The sequence below is a fragment of the Martes martes genome (genome assembly GCF_963455335.1).
Source record: "Martes martes genome assembly, chromosome: 3".
NCBI lineage: Eukaryota > Metazoa > Chordata > Mammalia > Carnivora > Mustelidae > Martes > Martes martes.
Window position 1 is genome coordinate 55,417,102 of NC_137890.1, and position 19,710 is coordinate 55,436,811.

Genomic DNA, 19,710 nt, shown 5'->3' on the forward strand with positions numbered 1-19,710 from the left:
ATGCATCACTTCATCCACTCTCTTGTAGTATTTTCAACTGCCTTACCCATTCAGGATTCTGTTAAACCCATCTGGCAAAAACCCAGCTCTGGATAAATCCAAATGTTGACCTCTTGTGAGCCTACCTCCAGTCTTCCAAATGCAGCTGGAAAAAACCTCAGGCCTCCACAGGCTAATGTTACTAAAAATTACAGTCTCCTCCCCAGTTGGGTTCTCAGCTCTGCCCAGCAGTCCTCAGAGGTTTCCCTGTGCAGCTCTTTCCCCATTATCAACTGTGGTTATTTAAAAGCCTCTTTTTCTTTCTGAGACTATCTTTCCCTCTATGTTGCTGAAGGAGTAAATGCCATCTTAAAAGATCTTCCTCAATTTTCTGTAACTGTACCTCGAACTTTCCTGAATCTATGCCCCATATGTCTTCTCTTTGATTACAGTAGAAACTGTACACTTTCGGCTTCTAAGGCTAAATCCTTCCATTTTTACTCTGAATCCCTTGCCTTATTTGTTCTCAGGGCTCCTTGCCCGCAGCATTTGACCAAAGCATTCCAGTCTTTCCTGTCTTTATGAAAATTCTACTCTGCATCCCCCTGTAGCTAGTATTCTTTCTCTCTGGATCCTCTCCATTTTCTCCTTACCCCCTGCGTTGTACCTTCTTAACCCACTACATTCTGGCTTCTGTTCTTGGCAGTCCACTGATTCTACTGTGAAAGTAAATGAAGACCACCCACCAATTGTTTTTCATCACATTTTGCTAAATCCAAGGCACTCTTTTTAGTCCTGACCTTGCTTGACCCCACTTCAGTTTTTCTAAATGTGGTAGGCCCTTATGTTTCCAGTTTTTTAGAGATGCTTTTGCCTCTGCCTGGATGGTCCGTCCAGCAGTCCTCACCAGCTAAGTCATGAATACTTCAGCCCCACCCCAACCATCACTTTCTCCAGGAGACGTTCTCTGACGTAACTATTCTCTACAAAAGACTGAGTGGGGTTCTTACTGATATTTCCAGGCTTAATCTTGTCACAGGTTCAGCAATCTTTTTTTTTAAGATTTTATTTCTTTATTTGATAGAGAGACCATAATTAGGCAGAGCAGCAGGCAGAGGGAGAGGGAAAAGCAGCCTTTCTGCTGAGCAGGGAGCCAGGCAAAGGGGCTCCATCCCAGAACCCCGGGATTATGACCTGAGCTGAAGTCAGACGCTCTACCGACCGAGCCACCCAGACGCCCCCAGTATCAGCAGTCTTTTTTCCTATAAAGGACCAGATAGTAAACATTTTAGACTTTGCAGGTAGAAATCAAGATTAGTGTGAAAGTATGTATACAATAAGAGAGAAAACAAATTTTCATAAATTTTTGTTGAAATTCAAAACATAAAGGAATACAATTTTATTGTAGTGTATAAGACTACTAATGAGAAGAATGGGATTGCTTTTGGTGGGAATAACATTTCGTTTAATTGGGGTTCTGAGTTAGTGTTTCCTGTCATCAGAATCCATTGCTAATCTGTAATGAAGGTTGTTTCTTTAAGAGAAAGAGAGCATGTGTGTACATGAGGATTTGGTTGGGGCGGGGAGCAGAGGGGGACAGAGAGAGAGAATCCCAAGCAGGCTCCAAGCCCAGTGTGGGCCCGATGCAGGACTCATTATCATGACCCTACAATCATGATCCGAGCAGAAATCAAGAGTTGGATGTTTAACCAACTGAGCCACCCATGTGCCCCTGTAATGAGGTTTTATTTACTATGCTGAATATATTTTTTTCTGTGCATAGTTTTGTGTTACAGATGTTACAAGGAAAAAATAATGAAACATAACCCCTATTCTCATGGAACTAATTATCTATTTGTAAAATTACCATTGCAATGATACCATTGATCTACCTTAATAATTCTAATATAGCATTACTGTTTTAGGACAGAGATGAACTAGTTCATTACATGTGCCTAAAATAATTTTGAGACAAATTCAAGACAAATCCTAAAGAAGGATACCTATAAAAGAGTGAAGGCAGGTGTGTCCTTAATTATATTAGAAAGTTTATAGTGTGGCTTATACCAACTTACATTTTCAATATTCTTTTTCCTTTTTAGGTCACTGTCTTAATATCCTGTTCCTTCATTATATAATAGGTATTTCCTTTGATAAAACCCAAGTATCCTCCCCTTCTTACTATAGTCTAAAAGGTGTTTTCTCTAGGAATTAATATACATAAAGAGATAATTAGAAATTATTAAAGACATTAATCACTAAGGTTGCAAGTCAGATACAATCTCCATGTATAGTTGGGGAACACTTACATACTAACTATGCAGTCAATCTTAAACAAGAGTTGGAGAGGGGCGCCTGGGTGACTCGTTGGGCATCTGCCTTCAGCTCAGGTCGTGATCCCGGGTCCTGGGATCAAGCCCCGCATCAGGCTCCGTGCTCATCTGGAGGCCTGCTTCTCCCTCTACCTCTCCCACTGCTTGTGTTCCCTCTCTCGGTGTGTCTCTCTCTGTCAAAAAAAAATTAAAAATCTTGGGGCACCTGGGTGGCTCACTGGGTTAAAGCCTCTGCCTTCAGCTCAGGTCATGATCCCAGGGTCCTGGGATCGAGCCCCACATCGGGCTCTCCACTCAGCGGGGAGCCTGCTTCCCTTCCTCTCTCTCTCTGCCTGCCTCTCTGCCTACTTGTGATCTGTCTGTCAAATAAATAAAATATTTTTTTAAAAAAATTAAAAATCTTCCAAAAAAAAAAAAAAAAAGAGTTGGAGATATGGTTCCTGTCCCTTAATTCTTAATGTTTTCCTCTTTTGCTGCTTGATTATCCTTTTCTAGGCATGCTGAATTACTAGTGTAGCATGTGGTAAAATTCCTACCTTTATTTAATGACATACAGAAGAATATTGAAAAAAAAGCACATCAGATTTTTAAAAACAAAAGTTTGGATTTTTAAGTCAACTTATTGTATATTGAGTATTTCTTTTTTTTTTTTTAAAGATTTTATTTATTTATTTGACAGACAAAGATCACAAGTAGGCAGAGAGGCAGACAGAGAGAGAGGAGGAAGCAGGTTCCCTGCTGAGTAGAGAGCCTGATGCGGGGCTCGATCCCAGGACCCTGGGATCATGACCTGAGCCGAAGGCAGAGGCTTTAACCCACTGAGCCACCTAGGGGCTCCTTGAATATTTCTTCTATAGAAATACATGAAGAGGGGATAGGAAAAAATGTTCAGAAATAGACCAAATGTTCCAAAACTTCGAAGGCCCTTTTCCCCTCAGCTTAATACCAGCAAACCCAGATACCACTGGTAGTGCCACTGGCATGTTTAGTGGTCATGTTAAACTTAAAATGTGAAAAGCAAACTCTTGGGGGCACCTAGCTGGCTAAGTCTGAAGAGCTTGTGAATCTTGATCTCAGGGTCATGAGTTCAAATCCCCTGTTGAGTATAGAGATTACTTAAATAAATAAACTTTTTTTAAAAAGCTTTTAAAAAAAAGATGTGGAAAACAAATTCTTGACATTTCCCCCAAACTTGCCTTCCTCTTAGTCTTCCCCATATTAGCAAATAGCATTACCATCCTCCTGACTGGCCAGTCAGGCCAGAAACCTAAAACTCAACCTCAAGTCCTTTTTTTTTTTTTTTTTTTTTTCCCCACAGGCTTGAGGTCTTTTATTTTCTTTACATTTGTCATGCCATGAATTCATAGGGAATGGGTTCCAGCCGTTCGGGCTCGTTTCCATTGGTTCTACCGAAATGTGCTCCTCTGGGCGGAGCAGGCTGACGCTTCAGTTGTACCCAAGTACCTTTCTCTTTGGCTTCCTTCTTCTTCTGATCATTTTCCTTCACACGCTTCAGGAAGCTATCTCGGCTCTTTGAGTGTTTAATATGCTCAATGCGTACATTAATTCTCTTGGCAGGAATCTTGCCCTTAACTTGTTTGTTTACGACAATGCCAGCAGCATGCTGAGTAACATTGTAGACTCTTCCGTTTTGCCATGGTAACGTTTGTGGGGCATTCCCTTTTGAACAGTGCCCATCCCTTGATGTCCACAATATCACCTTTCTTGTAGATTCGCATGTATGTGGCCAAAGGAACAACTCCATGTTTTCTAAAAGGCCTAGAAAACATATAATGGGTACCTCTCCTCTTTCCCTTTGTGTTGGTCATTTTGGCGAATTACTGGAAGATGGCGGTTCCAGCCAAAAGGCCTCAAGTCCTTTTTGGGGGGTGGGGGGGCTCACTTCTCTCATCCAGACCATTAGCAAGTCCCCTTTGCCCTTCCTTCAAATTATGTTGCAAATCAAATTATTTCTTGCCAGCTTTCTAACTCATCTCCCTTACTCCCAATCCCCCAGTCTATTGTCCATAAGCAAACAGGTATTTTTAAAAAAATGTAATTCAGATTATGTCTCTCCAGACTTAAAACCTCTCAGTGAGACTATGGACTCTGAAAAACAACCTGAGGGTTTTGAAGGGGCGGGGGGTGGGAGATTGGGGGAACCAGGTGGTGGGTATTAGGGAGGGCACAGATTGCATGGAGCACTGGGTGTGGTGAAAAAACAATGAATACTGTTACGCTGAAAATAAATAAAAAATTTAAAAGAAAAAAAAAAAAACTCTCAGTGACTGCCTATCATTAAAACCCAAACTCCTTACCACATCTCATATTAGTATCTATTGAGTGCTTAGTGGATGCCAGCTACTGTGTAAGGTGCTTTGCATGTGTTAATTGACGTAATCTTCACAATAGCCTTGTGAGATTGGGAATATTATTAACCTCATTTTACAGATCAAGAGTATAACACAGGTTCGTTAAATAACATCCAGGGGCACCCCAGTGGCCCCAGCAGGTTGAGTGACCAGCTCTTGGTTTCAGCTCAGGTCCTGATCTCAGGGTGGTAAGATCAAGCCCCACACTGGACTGCCGCTCGATGTGGGGCAGGGACTGTCTGCCTGAGATTCTCCCTCTCCCCTTCCCCCACTTGCACATGCTCTCTCTCTCTCTCTTTAATGCATAAATAACATCCAAATCACATAGCTAGTTAGCAGCTAAGCTGGAATGCAAAGCCGAAGAGGAGTCTGACTCCAGAGCATACAGTCTGGCTCCTTTATCCCAGCCTCATCTTGTCATTTTGCTGACTTGGCTTGTCCTTCAAGCATATCAAGCTTATTTCCATGATGGGATTTTTGCAGTCGCTATTTCTCTGTTTAGAATGTTCTTTCCTCAGATGGTTGGGTGGCCACTGTCATCTCCTCATTGAAGTTTCCATTCAGATGTTTTCTCTGAGAAGCCTTCCCTGACCTCTGTCTTTAAAATTCCTTTCCCACATATTTACAGTCACTCTTTATATTTGTTTCCTTTTTATATTGTTTTTGTAGGGGTATTTACTTAGTATTTGTTGGATGGTTGGATGGATGTTGACTCTTCGTTGAATGTTGCCTAGTATAGTGATTAAGAGTATAGGCTCTGAAATCAGGCTCCTGGGTCCATATCCCAACTCCTGTACTTAATTGTGTGAAGTTGGGCAAGTTGCTTTCTGCCTCAGTTTCCTTATCTGAAAGGTAGAAATAATAATACTTCCTAATAGGGTTGTTGTTAGAATTAAATAAGTTAATGGTAATGCATGCAAATCTTTTATTTTTAGGTAGGCTCCATGCCCAGCATGGAGCCCAATGCAGGACTTTAACTCACAACCCTGACATCAAGACCTGAGACGAGATCAAGAATTAGACACTTAACCGACTGAGCCACCCAAGCGCCCCTTGCATGTGAATTTCTGAAAATAGGGCATAGAAGGGGCTCCTGGCTGGCTCAGTCAGTGGAGCATATGACTCTTGATCCCAGGGTTGTGGGTGTAGAGATTACTTTTTTAAAAGTTCATAGCATATCAGAACTCAAGACATATTTTTTCTCTTTTATTTATTATTTTCAAGTTTTTGCTATTATTAATATTGAATGAATAGCGTGCCAGGAAAGTTATTTGGAAAATCATATTTTCAGGCCCTACTCCAGGCCAGCTGAATCAGAATCTCTGTGGAAAGGGCCCAGGAATCTTTTTTTAAAAGATATTCTGGCTTGGGGCATGCATGCATAAATATATATATGTAGATAGATAGATAGATATTTTATATGTCTGTGTGTGTGTGTGTGTGTGTGTGTGTGTGTGTGTGTGTATGTACATATATGATTTTTTGGCAATTGTGATAAACATCCAGGTTTGGGAACTGTGGCAGCAGAGTTTTAGCATCACAGCTCAGGTTCAATGTAGACAGGTGTGACATGACATCATGCAATGGCATTATACAGTAATTTGTAATTTTGCTAAGTTGTAGAGTGAGAGCAAGTCATTGTGGTGAGTGGGTCCAGAAGATCCCCAACCCCCATCCCCAGCATCGACATCCTGGTGTAGCCTCATTCTCTGTGTCTTTACTAGTAAGCAGTAAAGCTTAAAGTGACACTAATTTTTGTTTCAGCTTGAAAAATCATCTCAGAAAGAAAACAGGGGTGCCTGGGTGGCTCAGTCAGTTGGGCATCTGCCTTCAGCTCACGTCATGATCCTGGGGTTCTAGGATCAAGCCCCAAGTTGTGCTCTATGTTCAGCAGGGGAGTCTGCTTCTCCTTCTCCCTCTCCCTATGCCCCTGCTTGTGCTCTCTATCTCTCTCTCAAATAAAAAAACAAAATCTTAAAAAACAAAACAAAACTGGGAAGCATGATGATGCCAGTAAAGATACTTTTTAAAGTGGTGGTTCTTAATCAGAAACCAGAATGGATAGTTTTGATTATTGATGTATTAGAGTATGGAATGACAAATTTGTTGCTTGGTTAGCACCGTGACGTAAATATTGCCTATCAAATGCTGTCTGTAGGAACAAAAACTCATGAAACTATCTTTGCAGTTGCACCAACCAAAATTGGAACCAATGCAAAAATTGTAAGATGTCAGGGAAGTTATATGCCATTGTTACAGTTACAAGTTTGGGTATTAATTTTTTTGTGAATCTCATACTACGTAAACCACGATTGCTGCCTTTCTGTAGTTGGAAAGACAAAACCACCACACGAAACAGAAACAAATAAGATTAAAGTTCGTAATAAGTAATAGCCTGCAAGTGCTGTGGATTTCAGAAGAGAAGATATGAGATGTCAGCTAGGGGGTTCACTGAACAGTTGTGGCTAGTTAGGATTTACACAAGAAATTTTCTTCAGTTGCAGGACCAGCTCTGCCCCCTAATTATAAAAGCAGTAGCTCGGAGTCCTCAGACAGTGATGAGGACAGTAGTTCATTGTATGAAGAAAATCAAGAATCTGAAGAAGATGACAGTGGTCCAGCGGCAAGGTCAGTCACTTAAATTAAATGATAAACCAAGCTTCAAATGTAGCATACATTGGCTGGAACAGATAGCTAGTCAGAGAACAACATATCTGTATTTTTACAGCAGAAGAAGAAATCCTTTCATACAGCATTGCCTCATGAACTATACTGTGGAGAAAGAAATTTATTCTAGTAGCAGATAGCTGTGGAGATACCTAGGATTTTGATTAAATTCTTATAGAAAGGATTTTTCCTGAAAGTATTGCTGTGGTGACTAATTATTCTAAATAAGCCATAGCATTTCTTTAAAAAATTTTTCTGCAGTGGATGGGTTTTGCTTAAGTAAATGAATGACTTCCCTCTAACAATCTTACTTACCATAGATCCATGTAAAAAAGAAGTGGAATCTTTGTTTAGTATTGGGTTACAAGGGTTTTTTTATGCATTTTAAAGATTATGGACAGAAATAGCAAGTTAAAACCCTTCCTGAATGAGATTAAAATGGAGAATCATGAACTTTTTGCTCCAAAATTTTCAGCATGTAGACTGTTCAAAACCTCAGCAAGTGGAATCTTTAATTAACACTGTAGAAAATATAGAAAACTGATAAAGAATTCCCACCAGAGAGAATTAACCAATCTCTATTCTAGACCAAAAATAAATTCCAAGAAAAGGTTAGTGTAAGATCTACTGTGGTATCCATTTGCTGTTATTGGGCAAGATTATTTATTGTTAGTATTTATTGTCAGCATTTATACAACTAGTTGGGAGTTAATGCTTCCTTTAAAACTCAAAACTTCTCTGTGAAAAAAATTTGCTTAAAGTTGCGCTACTGTATTTTTAGAAAACAGAGGAGAAATCAAGATGACGACGACGACGATGATGATGAAGGGTTTTTTGGGCCAGCTCTTCCTCCTGGATTTAAAAAGCAGGATGATTCTCCTCCAAGGTGATAATGTGTGATAGTTCAAGCCTGTCTTTTCTAAAAATTTCAATTGGTGTTTGTTAATTCACTAAAGAGTTGTCCGAAATTGTTGTTTAACTTACAGACTTAGGTAACATTTGAAATGCATAGGGAAAAATAATTGTCTCCTATAACAAAAATGATTATTTCATTCTGTATAAAAATTTTGTGGTTTATAAAAAAACTTTGCATCTCTTAGGTGATGCTCACAAGAGTGTTTTGTAGTAGACTGATTGGAACATTATCCTTCTTCCCCCCGTTTTTAAATAGTTAAGGTTGCACACATAGTGAGTGTCCTGTCTGGCCTGGGGCTGGAATCCTGGTATTTGACTTTTAATATCAGACGCTTTTTCAGTTTTTTGGTGATAGAAGAAACAATTCCTGTATGCCACATTAAACAATTTGACTAACTTCTCTGTACCTCAAATTTGCCATCTGATAAGTAGGATAACAACAAGTACCTTTCAAAATTGTTGCGATGATTGAGATTTCATATTTACATACATATACACATGTGTGTATGTCTCTTATGTGATGCCTGGCCCCAAGTGAGTATATAGTAAGTATTGACTCCTATCTTCTTCTCAGAATTATATAATTTGTAAGTGCTGAATATGAAATTTACACCAAATTGTTTATACTTCAGAACGTTATTACTCATACACAAGAGCAAATAGAAAGGGCTACTGTACATTTTACTTTCAAACTTTGTAATCACATTCATCAGCTCCAATTTTCATATTACTTTGGTCTTTTTAGAATTAACAGGGATAAACTCTCCACTGATTTTGTATGGCCCCCAAGTCAGGAATAATCTTTAAAGGGTCACTGAAAAAACAAAGACAGTCATGCCTACAAGTCCCATAGATGGCCTCAAAGCTTAAAATGTCCTCTATGGCCTTTTACAGAAAATTTGCTGACCACTGGGGCACAACATTCCTTTCAAGAAAACACATTATTAGGTGTACAGCAATTTCTTTCTTGAGAGTTGTGTTTTGGCTATTAAATGGCCAGGATCAGAACCCAGATCTGTTCCCGGTAGTGTTTTTCCTCCGCCAAGAAGCTTGCCTGTGAGGCGCTAGTTGAACACAGTGCAACCTGGAAAATTCAGCTTAGGACTTCAGTGCCGTGTTGGTTGGTAATCCTGGCACAGTGACGTCTCTGGGAAGAACACTGGTATGAAAGAAAGGATGAAGAAACTGAAAAGCATGAAAGAGAGGAGAAAATATTTTGTCTGTTATTTTTTTCCCTGATGTAAGGCTTTCTCTTTTTTAAGACCCAGATTTGAGGCACTTCTCTCATTTGGAATGATGTCAGTTCCCTCAGAAATGTGGCAGTGGGGCAGCTTGAAAGAAAATGAACTTTGGCATCAAGGAGGCCATGGTTCAAACTCTAGCTCGGCCACTTACTTATTTGTGATGTCCTTGGGCATGATTTTGCTAACCTAGAAAACGGAGTGACTTATACCAACCAGGGTTGTTTGAAGGAAGCAGAAAGGTGCTCTGGTTGACATGTGGTTAGCACAGCACCTTTTCCCTCGTCTGGAGGTCTCACGTGACTTACATTCATTCTTGTAGACTTACGTTCGTTCTTGTAGACTGACTTTCATTCTTGTAGATTTATGTTCATTCTCGTAGACTTATGTTCATTCTTGTAGAGCTCCACGTCATTGTTGGATCATTGGTGAGGACAGTGTTTAGATTTTTATACTACCCTGGCACACATAACCATTAATTGCCAGCTTCTGTTGTTTGCGTGTGCTGTTTACATTCTTAGAACTCAGTTTCTACTGAAGGAGTTCTGACTATAATTAGATTGCCCCTGAAGAATGTGTCGGTGGACAATGACAATCAAAAGTGAAAGCCAAAGCACAAAATAGAAAAAGATCTTCACAGGCTTTAATTCTTAATAAGGACTTTTTAAAAATTGATATTTCTATTTAATGTAGTTCTTTTAGGAAGTGGGCATACACCAGTGCCACAAAGATTGGGAATTACTGGTTTAATTTCTTAGCATTGGCTAACAAATAGAAAGTAAAAAGAAGAAAATTAGATTTTTTTAAAGATACTACTAAGTGGAAAAATACTAGGTTATAAAATGAAAATATGTTAAATAAAATTCTTGTTTTCAACATTTTGTTATTATTTGGCTTTTTATTATTATTTTTGAACTTTTATTCTAAAAACTGCTTTTTAAAGTCAGGGAGAATGCTAAAGGTACATTTTATTTTTCAGGCCTATAATAGGTCCTGCACTACCACCTGGTTTTATTAAATCTACTCAGAAAAGTGACAAAGGCAGAGATGATCCAGGACAACAAGTATCATCATATTTCAACTCTGAGGTTTGGAAAATTTTTGGCTAAAGAATAAGATGTAGCAAACTCAAGACTTTACAAAGTAATAACTGTATTCATTTGGCTCAAATGTAACAAATATGCAGCCCTGTTCGCATGAATCTAGGATTGTAAGGTAGAGAGATGAAATCAAAAGCTTGTCCCAAAACGGAGATGTTACAAAAATAACAAGACAGTTACATGATGACAAGGATGTTACTTATTCATGCTTCTCATCTTTGAAGGGAAGCTTTAAAGTGCTAGGAAATAGAACATGATGAAAAGTTTAAGGAATCATTGTGATTTGACCTGAAAAAGAGGAAGCTGAGGAATTTGTTGACCATGATCTTTGCCTTGAAATCAGCTCTTAACGTATACAGCTATAGTGCCGCTATATAACAAAGCTGGGAGTTAAGTGATGTTATGAAAAGATAGGTCAGATGATTTTAGAGTCAAGTATAAAAGCTGTTTTCTTGTTAGAGGCCTGGTCCTTATCAATAGCTGAGATTTGTAGAGTACTTTATAACTTGTAATGCTCTTTCCCCATCTATGGGTGAGTATTATTTTTATCTTCTGTGCGACCATATGCAATAAATATGATCTGCCATCTTACAGATGCTAAAAACCAGAGAAATTAGGTAATTTACCCAATATTGCAGTTTATACTTATCAAAGCCACAGCTTAAGCCCAGTTTTTGTTTTCTTTTGTTTTGTTTACAATTTAGTTTTAAGTAACCTCTACACTCAATTCAGGCTTGAAGCTACAACCCCAAAATCAGGAGTAAGTCACTCTACCAGCTGAACCAGCCAGGTGCCCCTTAAACCCAGTTCTTAAGACTTCAGATCACCTGTTCAGTCTGTTATTCTCCAGTAGCTTCCTGTATGTTCATTTCTACTGAGAATTCAGCAGTTACACTGAGGTTGTTACTAAGGAAAATAAAATACAGTGGTTAAGACCATGAACTTCAGAGTCATTTTCTCATTCCTTCAACAGATATTTATAGAGCACCTACAATGTATCAGGCACATAGTCACAGAAATGAGTCTGTCAACAAATCCTATTGTCCTGCCTTCAAAAGATATCCACAATCCAACCATTTCTGCAGTCACCCTGGTCTAAGTCAACATCATACTTCCCCTGTTTTGTTGGTCTTGATACTTTATCCCTTGTTTTTCTGCTGCCTCTTCTCAATACAGCTGCTAGAGTGGCCGAATAAAATGAAGTCAGATCGTGTCACTCATACCCAAAACCATCGGATTCTCCTCCTGTCTCTGCATAAGAGCCAAAGCCCGGGGCCCCCTCTACAGTCTGGTCTCCTTTAACTCCCTGATTTCCCCTCTTATTTTAATCTGACCACACTGTGCTCCTTGGTGTTCCTCCTCACATAGGCTGGGGAGGCTCCTACCCCAGAGTGTTGATGCCTGTAAGTCTCTCCAAAATGGTCTTCCCCTAGATATCTATGTGGCTTGCCTCCAAGAACTTCAGTTTTTGGCTGGAATGTCACCTTAATGAGGTCATTTCTAACCTCCTAATTCAAAATTGCTCTTCCCCCAATTCCTCTCTCCTTCCCTCCTTTAATTTTCTCCAGAGCATCTGTCACCACCTCAGACACCATTTATTTTTTTTTAATGTTTTATTTCTTTTCAGCCTAACAGTATTCATTGTTTCATTGCCCTCCCTAGTACCCACCACCTGGTTCCCCCAACCTCCCACCCCCCACCCCTTCGAAACCCTCGGGTTGTTTTTCAGAGTCCATAGTCTCTCATGGTTCACCTCCCCTTCCAATTTCCCTCAACTCCCTTCTCTCCATCTACCCTTGTCCTCCATGTTGTTTGTTATGCTCCACAAAGAAGTGAAACCATATGATAATTGACTCTCTCTGCTTGACTTATTTCACTCGGCATAATCTCTTCCAGTCCCGTCCATGTTGCTACAAAAGTTGGGTATTCGTCCTTTCTGATGGAGGCATAATACTCCATAGTGTATATGGACCACATCTTCCTTATCCATTTGTCCGTTGAAGGGCATCTTGGTTCTTTCCACAGTTTGGCGACCGTGGCCATTGCTGCTATGAACATTGGGGTACAGATGGCCCTTCTTTTCACTACATCTGTATCCTTGGGGTAAATACCCAGTAGTGCAATTGCAGGGTCATAGGGAAGCTCTATTTTTAATTTTTAATTTCTTGAGGAATCTCCACACTGTTCTCCAAAGTGGCTGCACCAACTTGCATTCCCACCAACAGTGAAACCATTTATTTTACTGCTTCTTTTTATTTATTGATGACCTCTGCCCCCTAGAATGTGAGTCTGTTGAGGACAGAGATTTTTGTCTTCTCTCTAGTGGACATTCAGAAGCGTTTGTTGAATGAATGAATAAATTAGACATAGTCCCAGCTAATCACACCTGTAGTGTAGTGGGGAACACAGACACTAAACAAAAATCTAACATTAAGAGTGATTCAAAAGGTGAAACAAAATACAGTGGAACCATGACAGCCTACTCTAAACTAATCTAAAGAAATAAGAAAAAGTCTTTGAGAAAATGTCTAAAGATTGATGAGTTGGAGATATCTCATCAAAGAGGGCAGGAAAGATTGTTCCAGAACATACAGATATCTTCTTTGAAGGCAAAAGAGTGTGGAGAGGGAGAGTTAGGATTTAAGAAGTCCATTGAGGTTGGAGGAAAAAGAGAGAAGGCAAGAGCCATTGGAGCTTGGAATCCTGGACAAGCTCAGTTTCACGTCAGTATCATGCGGGTTATTTTCCTTATCTTAGAGGATTGTTGCAAGGATTAAGTCAGAACAGTAGGTATTCAACTTACAAGAGCTCTCATCATTGTCATCATTCTTACCATCTTCACTACTGATGCCATGAGAGTATCTTTGAAAAGTTTAGTGTAAGTATTTAAATTTAAGTAAGTATTTAAATTTAGTGTAAGTATTTATTTAGTGTAAGTATATTTCTTATAGTATAAGAAATCTTTCTAGCAAGGTTGCTAAATACAGGAATACATTACCAGAGGAAGTACCTCCAGGCACATGGAAGACTGAGCTGGCAGGTCATGCTCGGGGTTCCCTGCCACAAACACAAAGAAATGCCCAGGCGGGGGGGGGGGGGGGGGGGGGAATAGCAACAAAGTTAATACACAGCTAAGCTCCAAAGAAAGAAAGGGAAATCTTTAGCTGCTAGTGACATTGAGAGAATTCAGAGCTAGAGCAGGAAACACAAGCTTACACAGCAGAGGACCAGGGTGGTTTTAGGGAAGCCAGCCATAAGCCCTAGAGTTGGGCTTGGGGACCAGAGCTGTAGCTTCGGCTGTGCAGGCAGAGGAGAGGGAATTGAAGTCTCTGAATAAAACCCACAGCCTCCAGGTTCCACTCTGCAAAAAAAGAGTCCTGGAGAAATATAACTTGCAGCCCTTGGAATGTGGGAAGGAAGTTTCATGCTCTCCATAACCTACTTTCAGATGATTCCCAATATGTCTGTCTGTCTGTCTGCCTCACACAGAGAGGGGCAAGGAAAAGAAAGATAAATACTGTAAAATGTTAGCAGCTGATGGATTTGGGTGAGGATACATGAGTGTTAGTTGTGAACTACATTTTCCAAAAAATTTGTTCAAGCATAATTCAGTTTTATTCATGCTTGGAATTTTGTCCTAACTCACCTAGATAGCAGGTGGATACTTTATATAATTCCCTGGTGGTATCTATTCTATATTTTCTACTTCTCTTAGCAAAGGGTGAGGGGTAATGGTAGGGCAGGGCTTACACCATCACATACCTGTTGCACTTGGTTGTACTCTTGGTTCTGAATTACTTGCTTTATAATTTCCTTCTAATGAAACCTTTTTCAAAAAACACTTCTTGTTTTCATATTTTACTTTTTCAAAGAGGGGCTTCTCTTAGTCTCTCATTCACAACATAAATCCCTAAATTAAGACATACATAATAGTACTAATATTTAGCATTCGTTGAGCACTTGCCATAAGCCTGACACTGCATAGCACAACATAAACATATATTTACATGACTTAATTATATTCCCAGACCACATAAATTTAATTTAATTAAAACAACAATCCTGGGAAATGGTGTCAGCCAGAAAGCTTTTAGCTGCAAATATCAAAATCCTACTCAAAATGGAACTTTGTCCTAGCCTATTTTATTAGCAAATGGGCTGTTTATGTAATTGCCTGGGCCATCTATTATTATCTATATTCCCAAAATAAGGAGAATGTGTTTCATATGTAATAAAAGGTATACAACTAGGGTCATTCTAGGTTGGTTGATTGAGCAGCCTAAATGATATCTGGGACTGCAGCTTTTTCCATCTTTTCTGTCATCTACAGTATGTTCATTCCTCTTAGGGTGACCCTTCATTATACCAGGAAGCTTGTCAAAGTTCTAAGATTCCCACGCACATGCCAATGTTCAGACAGAGGAGGGAATGATCTTACCCTGTGCCCCTTTTGTAGAGGAAGGAACACCTTTCCAGGTTTCCTGTAGACCTGTCCTCAGGTTTCTTTGGCCAGAATTGGATCACATGCCCAAGCCTGTCATTTGGGCAAGAGGAATTCAACCAAATGGACTGGCTTAGAATTACCAACATTTTTCCCTAGGAGTTAGAGAAGTTCCCAGGTTCCTTAGAAAGGCATGGCCCCTAAGAGGATGAACAAAAACAGGGTTCTGTTAGAGTAGTTACTGGTTGGAGCTGTTATAATCCCCATCTGAAAAGACAAAAAGCCAGAATACCTGGGTGGCTCAGTCAGTTAAGCAGCCAGCTCTTGATTTCGGCTCAGGCCATGATCCCAGGGTCCTGGGATCGAGCCCCACATCAGACTCCATGCTTAACGGGGAGTTTGCTTGAGGATTCTCTCTCTCCCTCTGCTCTCCCCGCCCCCCACTGTCTCTGTTTCTCTCTCTCTCTAAAATAAATCTTAAAATACATAAATAAATAAAAGACAAAAAACCAAGGCCTAAAAAGGCTAAATAGCACTCCTGAGGTCACATGCTAATACGATAGCAGATCGAGGCCTTGAAACTAGTTCTAACTGCAGCCCACAGTATAAAGGTATATGATTTCTACTGTATTTCTAGATAAAATAATTCACCTAATTTTAACTCAACCAGGATACCAAAATGATTAGATATCTAGATTAGATTTGGATTATGATTCCAGTTTCTCTTTTTCAGTTTAGTATGTTGGGCCTGATTATCATTTTGCTCCCTTAGTTTATAACTCCCAGCCCCTAAGTGATCTTTATTTCTAAAAATTCCAGGATTCATCCTAACAAGACGTGCAAGATGTGCCGAATTCTATCTTTATAAAATCATCTCTTGTTAGATGGAAGTAAAAATAACATTCGCTTATCCCATATTTTAATACTATTTTAATGTCATGCCTCTTATAGTTGTAAAAGTTCATTGTATCTTTTATATTTCCTCATTTTATGTCACCAAGTATTATTTTGTAAGGGCTATAAATATCTTTATAAAAATGTTTGACATCAAGGAGCCTACCCTGATAGAGATGAGCTATAAACACTTAAGGTTAAATATTAACAACTGAAATTAAAAAAAAAAAAAATAGAGGAGCGTCTCTAGTATAGGTAGAAAACATACACTGGCCTTTATCTTAGAATATTTTCATCTTAAATACCAGTTCTGTAACCTTGAACAGGTTGTTTAACCTTCCTAAATAGACTTCTCCAAACCTAGGTTTCCTGGAAAAGAAAACAGGAATAATAATGTCTTTCTACAATTGTGTTATAAGGATCAAATGATGCATTGTATACCAAAGTCCACTGTTAGAGAAAGTGTGTGTGTGTGTGTGTGTGTGTGTGTGTGTGATTTAGAGTAAGCCAAGAGATAATATATAATTATCTGACTGTTTGTACCAATAGCAATTGCTTTAAGGGTGCAGAGAAGAAACCACAGATACAAAGTTACCACTGAGTAGCTAGTGGGGAAAATGTAAACAACACAAATGAACTTGATCCTGATAATTTTAAAAAATTCAAGCAAGAAGCTGCCCATCCGAGCTGGAGGACAAATATCTTATTGTTGTTCATCTTAACCTACCTCTTCCTTGAGGCCAAGGACTGCTTGAAGCCCTAGAGTATCTAGATTTTAACACAGAGTCTAACATACAAACCCTTTATTCAGAAGATTTATTGAGAGCAAATTGAATTCACTTATTACAATACTAACGTGTTTAGGGTCAAGGGAGTGTTTTAGAAACGAAGTTAACTCTTTGGGGCCAGTATCTGTGAGCTGTTGTATAGCATTCATTTCTGTGCACCTTGCTGAGTCATAAAGGCTCATACAGCTTCCAAGAGCTGTATGAGCTTCCAAGAGCTTTATTCCAAAGAGCTTTTTCTGTACCAGGAAAGAAAATGGTTTCAAGTTGTGTCATCTCTGACCAACTAGTAGTAATTACCTGGACTATTACTTTGAGAAGAATTGTGAGGCCACATCTGTGTCCATCAGGAAGAAAGCTGAAATCATTTAATGAGGTCTGCTATGAACAGGGGAGGGCGGGGACAATGCACATTGTGTGGATTTGCCGTCTCTATTGTGAGCTTTAGGAAGGTGAGGGAAAAGTCCTCATTGTTCAGTGGTTAGCAATATGTTGTTTGCATTTTTGTTTCAGTGTCTCTAGGTAATCAGTTTCGGCAAAATTTTAAGTAATTTAGGATCATTTTCTGTAACCTGTAGCTCTGTTCCTGGCTTAAAGGTAATGTCTTATTTCAAAAGGAAACAGATAGCAGTGAAGATGAGGACATTGTTGGACCAATGCCTGCCAAAGGACCAGTTAACTATAGTGTCACAACAGAGTTTGAAAAAAGGGCCCAGCGAATGAAAGAGAAACTGACTAAAGGAGACAATGTAAGTTTTAAAGAGACTGTACTCTGAGAGATAGACTAAGTGAATTAAAAATCTAAATTTTAAAAATAGACATGAAAAAAAATATAGACATGTATGTATATAAGGAAAATTTAGGAGCAAGGCAACCCAGAAGCTGGTAAAGGAAAAGACTGGCAAATTTGTCTATCTAAAAAGTTCTGTATGGCAAAAGGTAACAAAGTCCGAAAAATGATAAATTAGATGAAGGTATTTATAACGTATATGACAAAGTATCAATTCTTTATATTAAATTCTTTCTCTTAAAGTATATTTTTTAACCTTAAAGCCTCAGTTGAAAAACATGGCCATTTACAGAGAATTTTAAACACACACACACACACACACACACACACAACACACTGTCCAGGCTACCTTTTTTTTTTTGACTATTTACTTCTCTTAAAGGATTCATCTAAACCAATGACAAGAGAGTCATGGATGACTGAGCTTCCTCCAGAAATGAAAGACTTTGGTCTTGGGCCCAGAACTTTTAAGAGAAGGGCCGATGACAAATCTGGAGATCGATCAGTCTGGACAGACACTCCAGCAGACAGGGAGAAGAAAGCCAAGGTGAGAGGGTTTGTTTGTTCATGTATTTCTGCCCACGTTCACTCTATTTTGCAAGGATATAAGGCACAATCGTCTCAGGGTACTATTTTTAAAATTATGATTCCAAAAGGAAAATACAGAGTTCCCCCTGAAAGAAAATAAAGAAAGTGACACAGTTGCTTACTGTGTCCCAGTGAACTGTCTCATTTACATCTCAAGAAAACCCAGAGATAAGACTTCTCGACTTCATTTCATACAGAAGAAACCAACTTTTTAGAGGTCAACGTTTCTGGAATTAGAGGGCTGGTAAGTAATGAACAATACTTCTATTCTAGACCTACCTGTAACAGGAGAGGAGGTAACAAAAGAGATGTGGAAGTGAGCGGCACACTTTGAATGACTAATGTTGGAGTGCCTTTCTACTCTTTCTTAACTGGTCTTTTACAAAAATCTATTGGAATTTTTGTAATTTAGCCTTTAAGATTGTTTCAAAAAAGACATTCCCTTGTTTACATGGATTTATTCATGCCTACATTTAGTTGTGCTTTTCTCTGTCCTTCTGTTCCTCATTATAGGCAAATAGATTAGCATATAGGCAGATATGCAAGGACTCTTCTTCAGAGGACAATATGACAGAAAATGGAGCAAATGGAAATTAAACAACACAGTGATTTTAGGCCCTGGGATTGAGTTCTTTATTTTATTTTTTATTTTTAAAGATTTTATTTATTCTCTTGACAGACAGAGATCACAAGTAGGCAGAGAAGCAGGCAGAGAGAGGAGGAAGCAGGCTCCCTGCTGAGCAGAGAGCCCGATGCGGGGCTCGATCCCAGGACCCTGGGATCATGACCTGAGCCGAAGGCAGAGGCTTTAACCCACTGAGCCACCCAGGCGCCTCAGGATTGAGTTCTTTAGATCCTTTCCTTTTCAGTACTGAAAGTGTTTTTCTGAGTTTTACAGTGAACTCATAGAGATTATTAAAACTCCTTATATTTTATGCTGTACAATGTTAAGCATATAGTACCACAGATTTGTGTTTATGGCATGAACTATATAGTATCAGTGTCAGAGAGCTGTTCATTTTTGAAGTAGTCCCAGTAGTTTATTTTTTATTTTTTTATTTTGTTTCCCTTGCCTCAGGAGACATACCGAAACGAAGCTGCTAAGACTGATGTCAAAGAAGTTACTGCTTGTGTTCTCTTCTAGGATTTTTATGGTTTCAGGTCTCACAGTTAGGTCTTGAATCCTCGTTGAATTTATTTTCATGTGTGGTGTAAGAAAGTGGTCCAATTTCATTCTTTTGCATGTTGCTGTCTGGTTTTCCCAACACCATTTGTTGAAGAAACATCTTTTTTCCTGGTGGATATTCTTCCCTGCTTTGTTGAAGATTTATTGACCATATACTTGTAGGTTCTTCACTTCTGGGCTCTCTATTCTGTTCCGTTGATCTGTGTGTCTGTTTTTGTGCCAGTACCATACTGTCTTGATGATCACAGCTTTGTAATAGAGCTTGAAGTGCAGAATTGTGATGCCACCAGCTTCTTCTGTTTTGAGGTTGCTTTGGCTATTTGGCATCTTTTGTGTTTGCATGCAGATGTGAGAACTGCTGGTTCTAGCTCTGTGAAAAATGCTCTTGGTGTTTTGATAGGGGTAGCATTAAATACATA

The 19,710-nt window shown here is 39.2% G+C and overlaps 1 protein-coding gene and 1 pseudogene across 2 annotated transcripts in view; one reads left to right on the plus strand and one right to left on the minus strand.

Annotated features, from left to right (window-relative positions):
• GPALPP1 (GPALPP motifs containing 1) overlaps positions 1 to 19,710 on the plus strand; it is a 39,293-nt gene that overhangs the window by 4,831 nt on the left and 14,752 nt on the right. The window contains exons 2-6 of the mRNA XM_080799538.1: positions 7,183 to 7,312; positions 8,133 to 8,237; positions 10,487 to 10,595; positions 17,345 to 17,476; positions 17,900 to 18,064. Of these exons, the coding sequence (XP_080655664.1) occupies positions 7,183 to 7,312; positions 8,133 to 8,237; positions 10,487 to 10,595; positions 17,345 to 17,476; positions 17,900 to 18,064 (641 nt within the window). The remainder of the gene's footprint in view (positions 1 to 7,182; positions 7,313 to 8,132; positions 8,238 to 10,486; positions 10,596 to 17,344; positions 17,477 to 17,899; positions 18,065 to 19,710) is intronic.
• On the minus strand, positions 3,661 to 4,141 carry LOC308340399 (large ribosomal subunit protein eL21-like; annotated as a pseudogene). The gene has a single exon. The product of its transcript is annotated as a large ribosomal subunit protein eL21-like (transcript).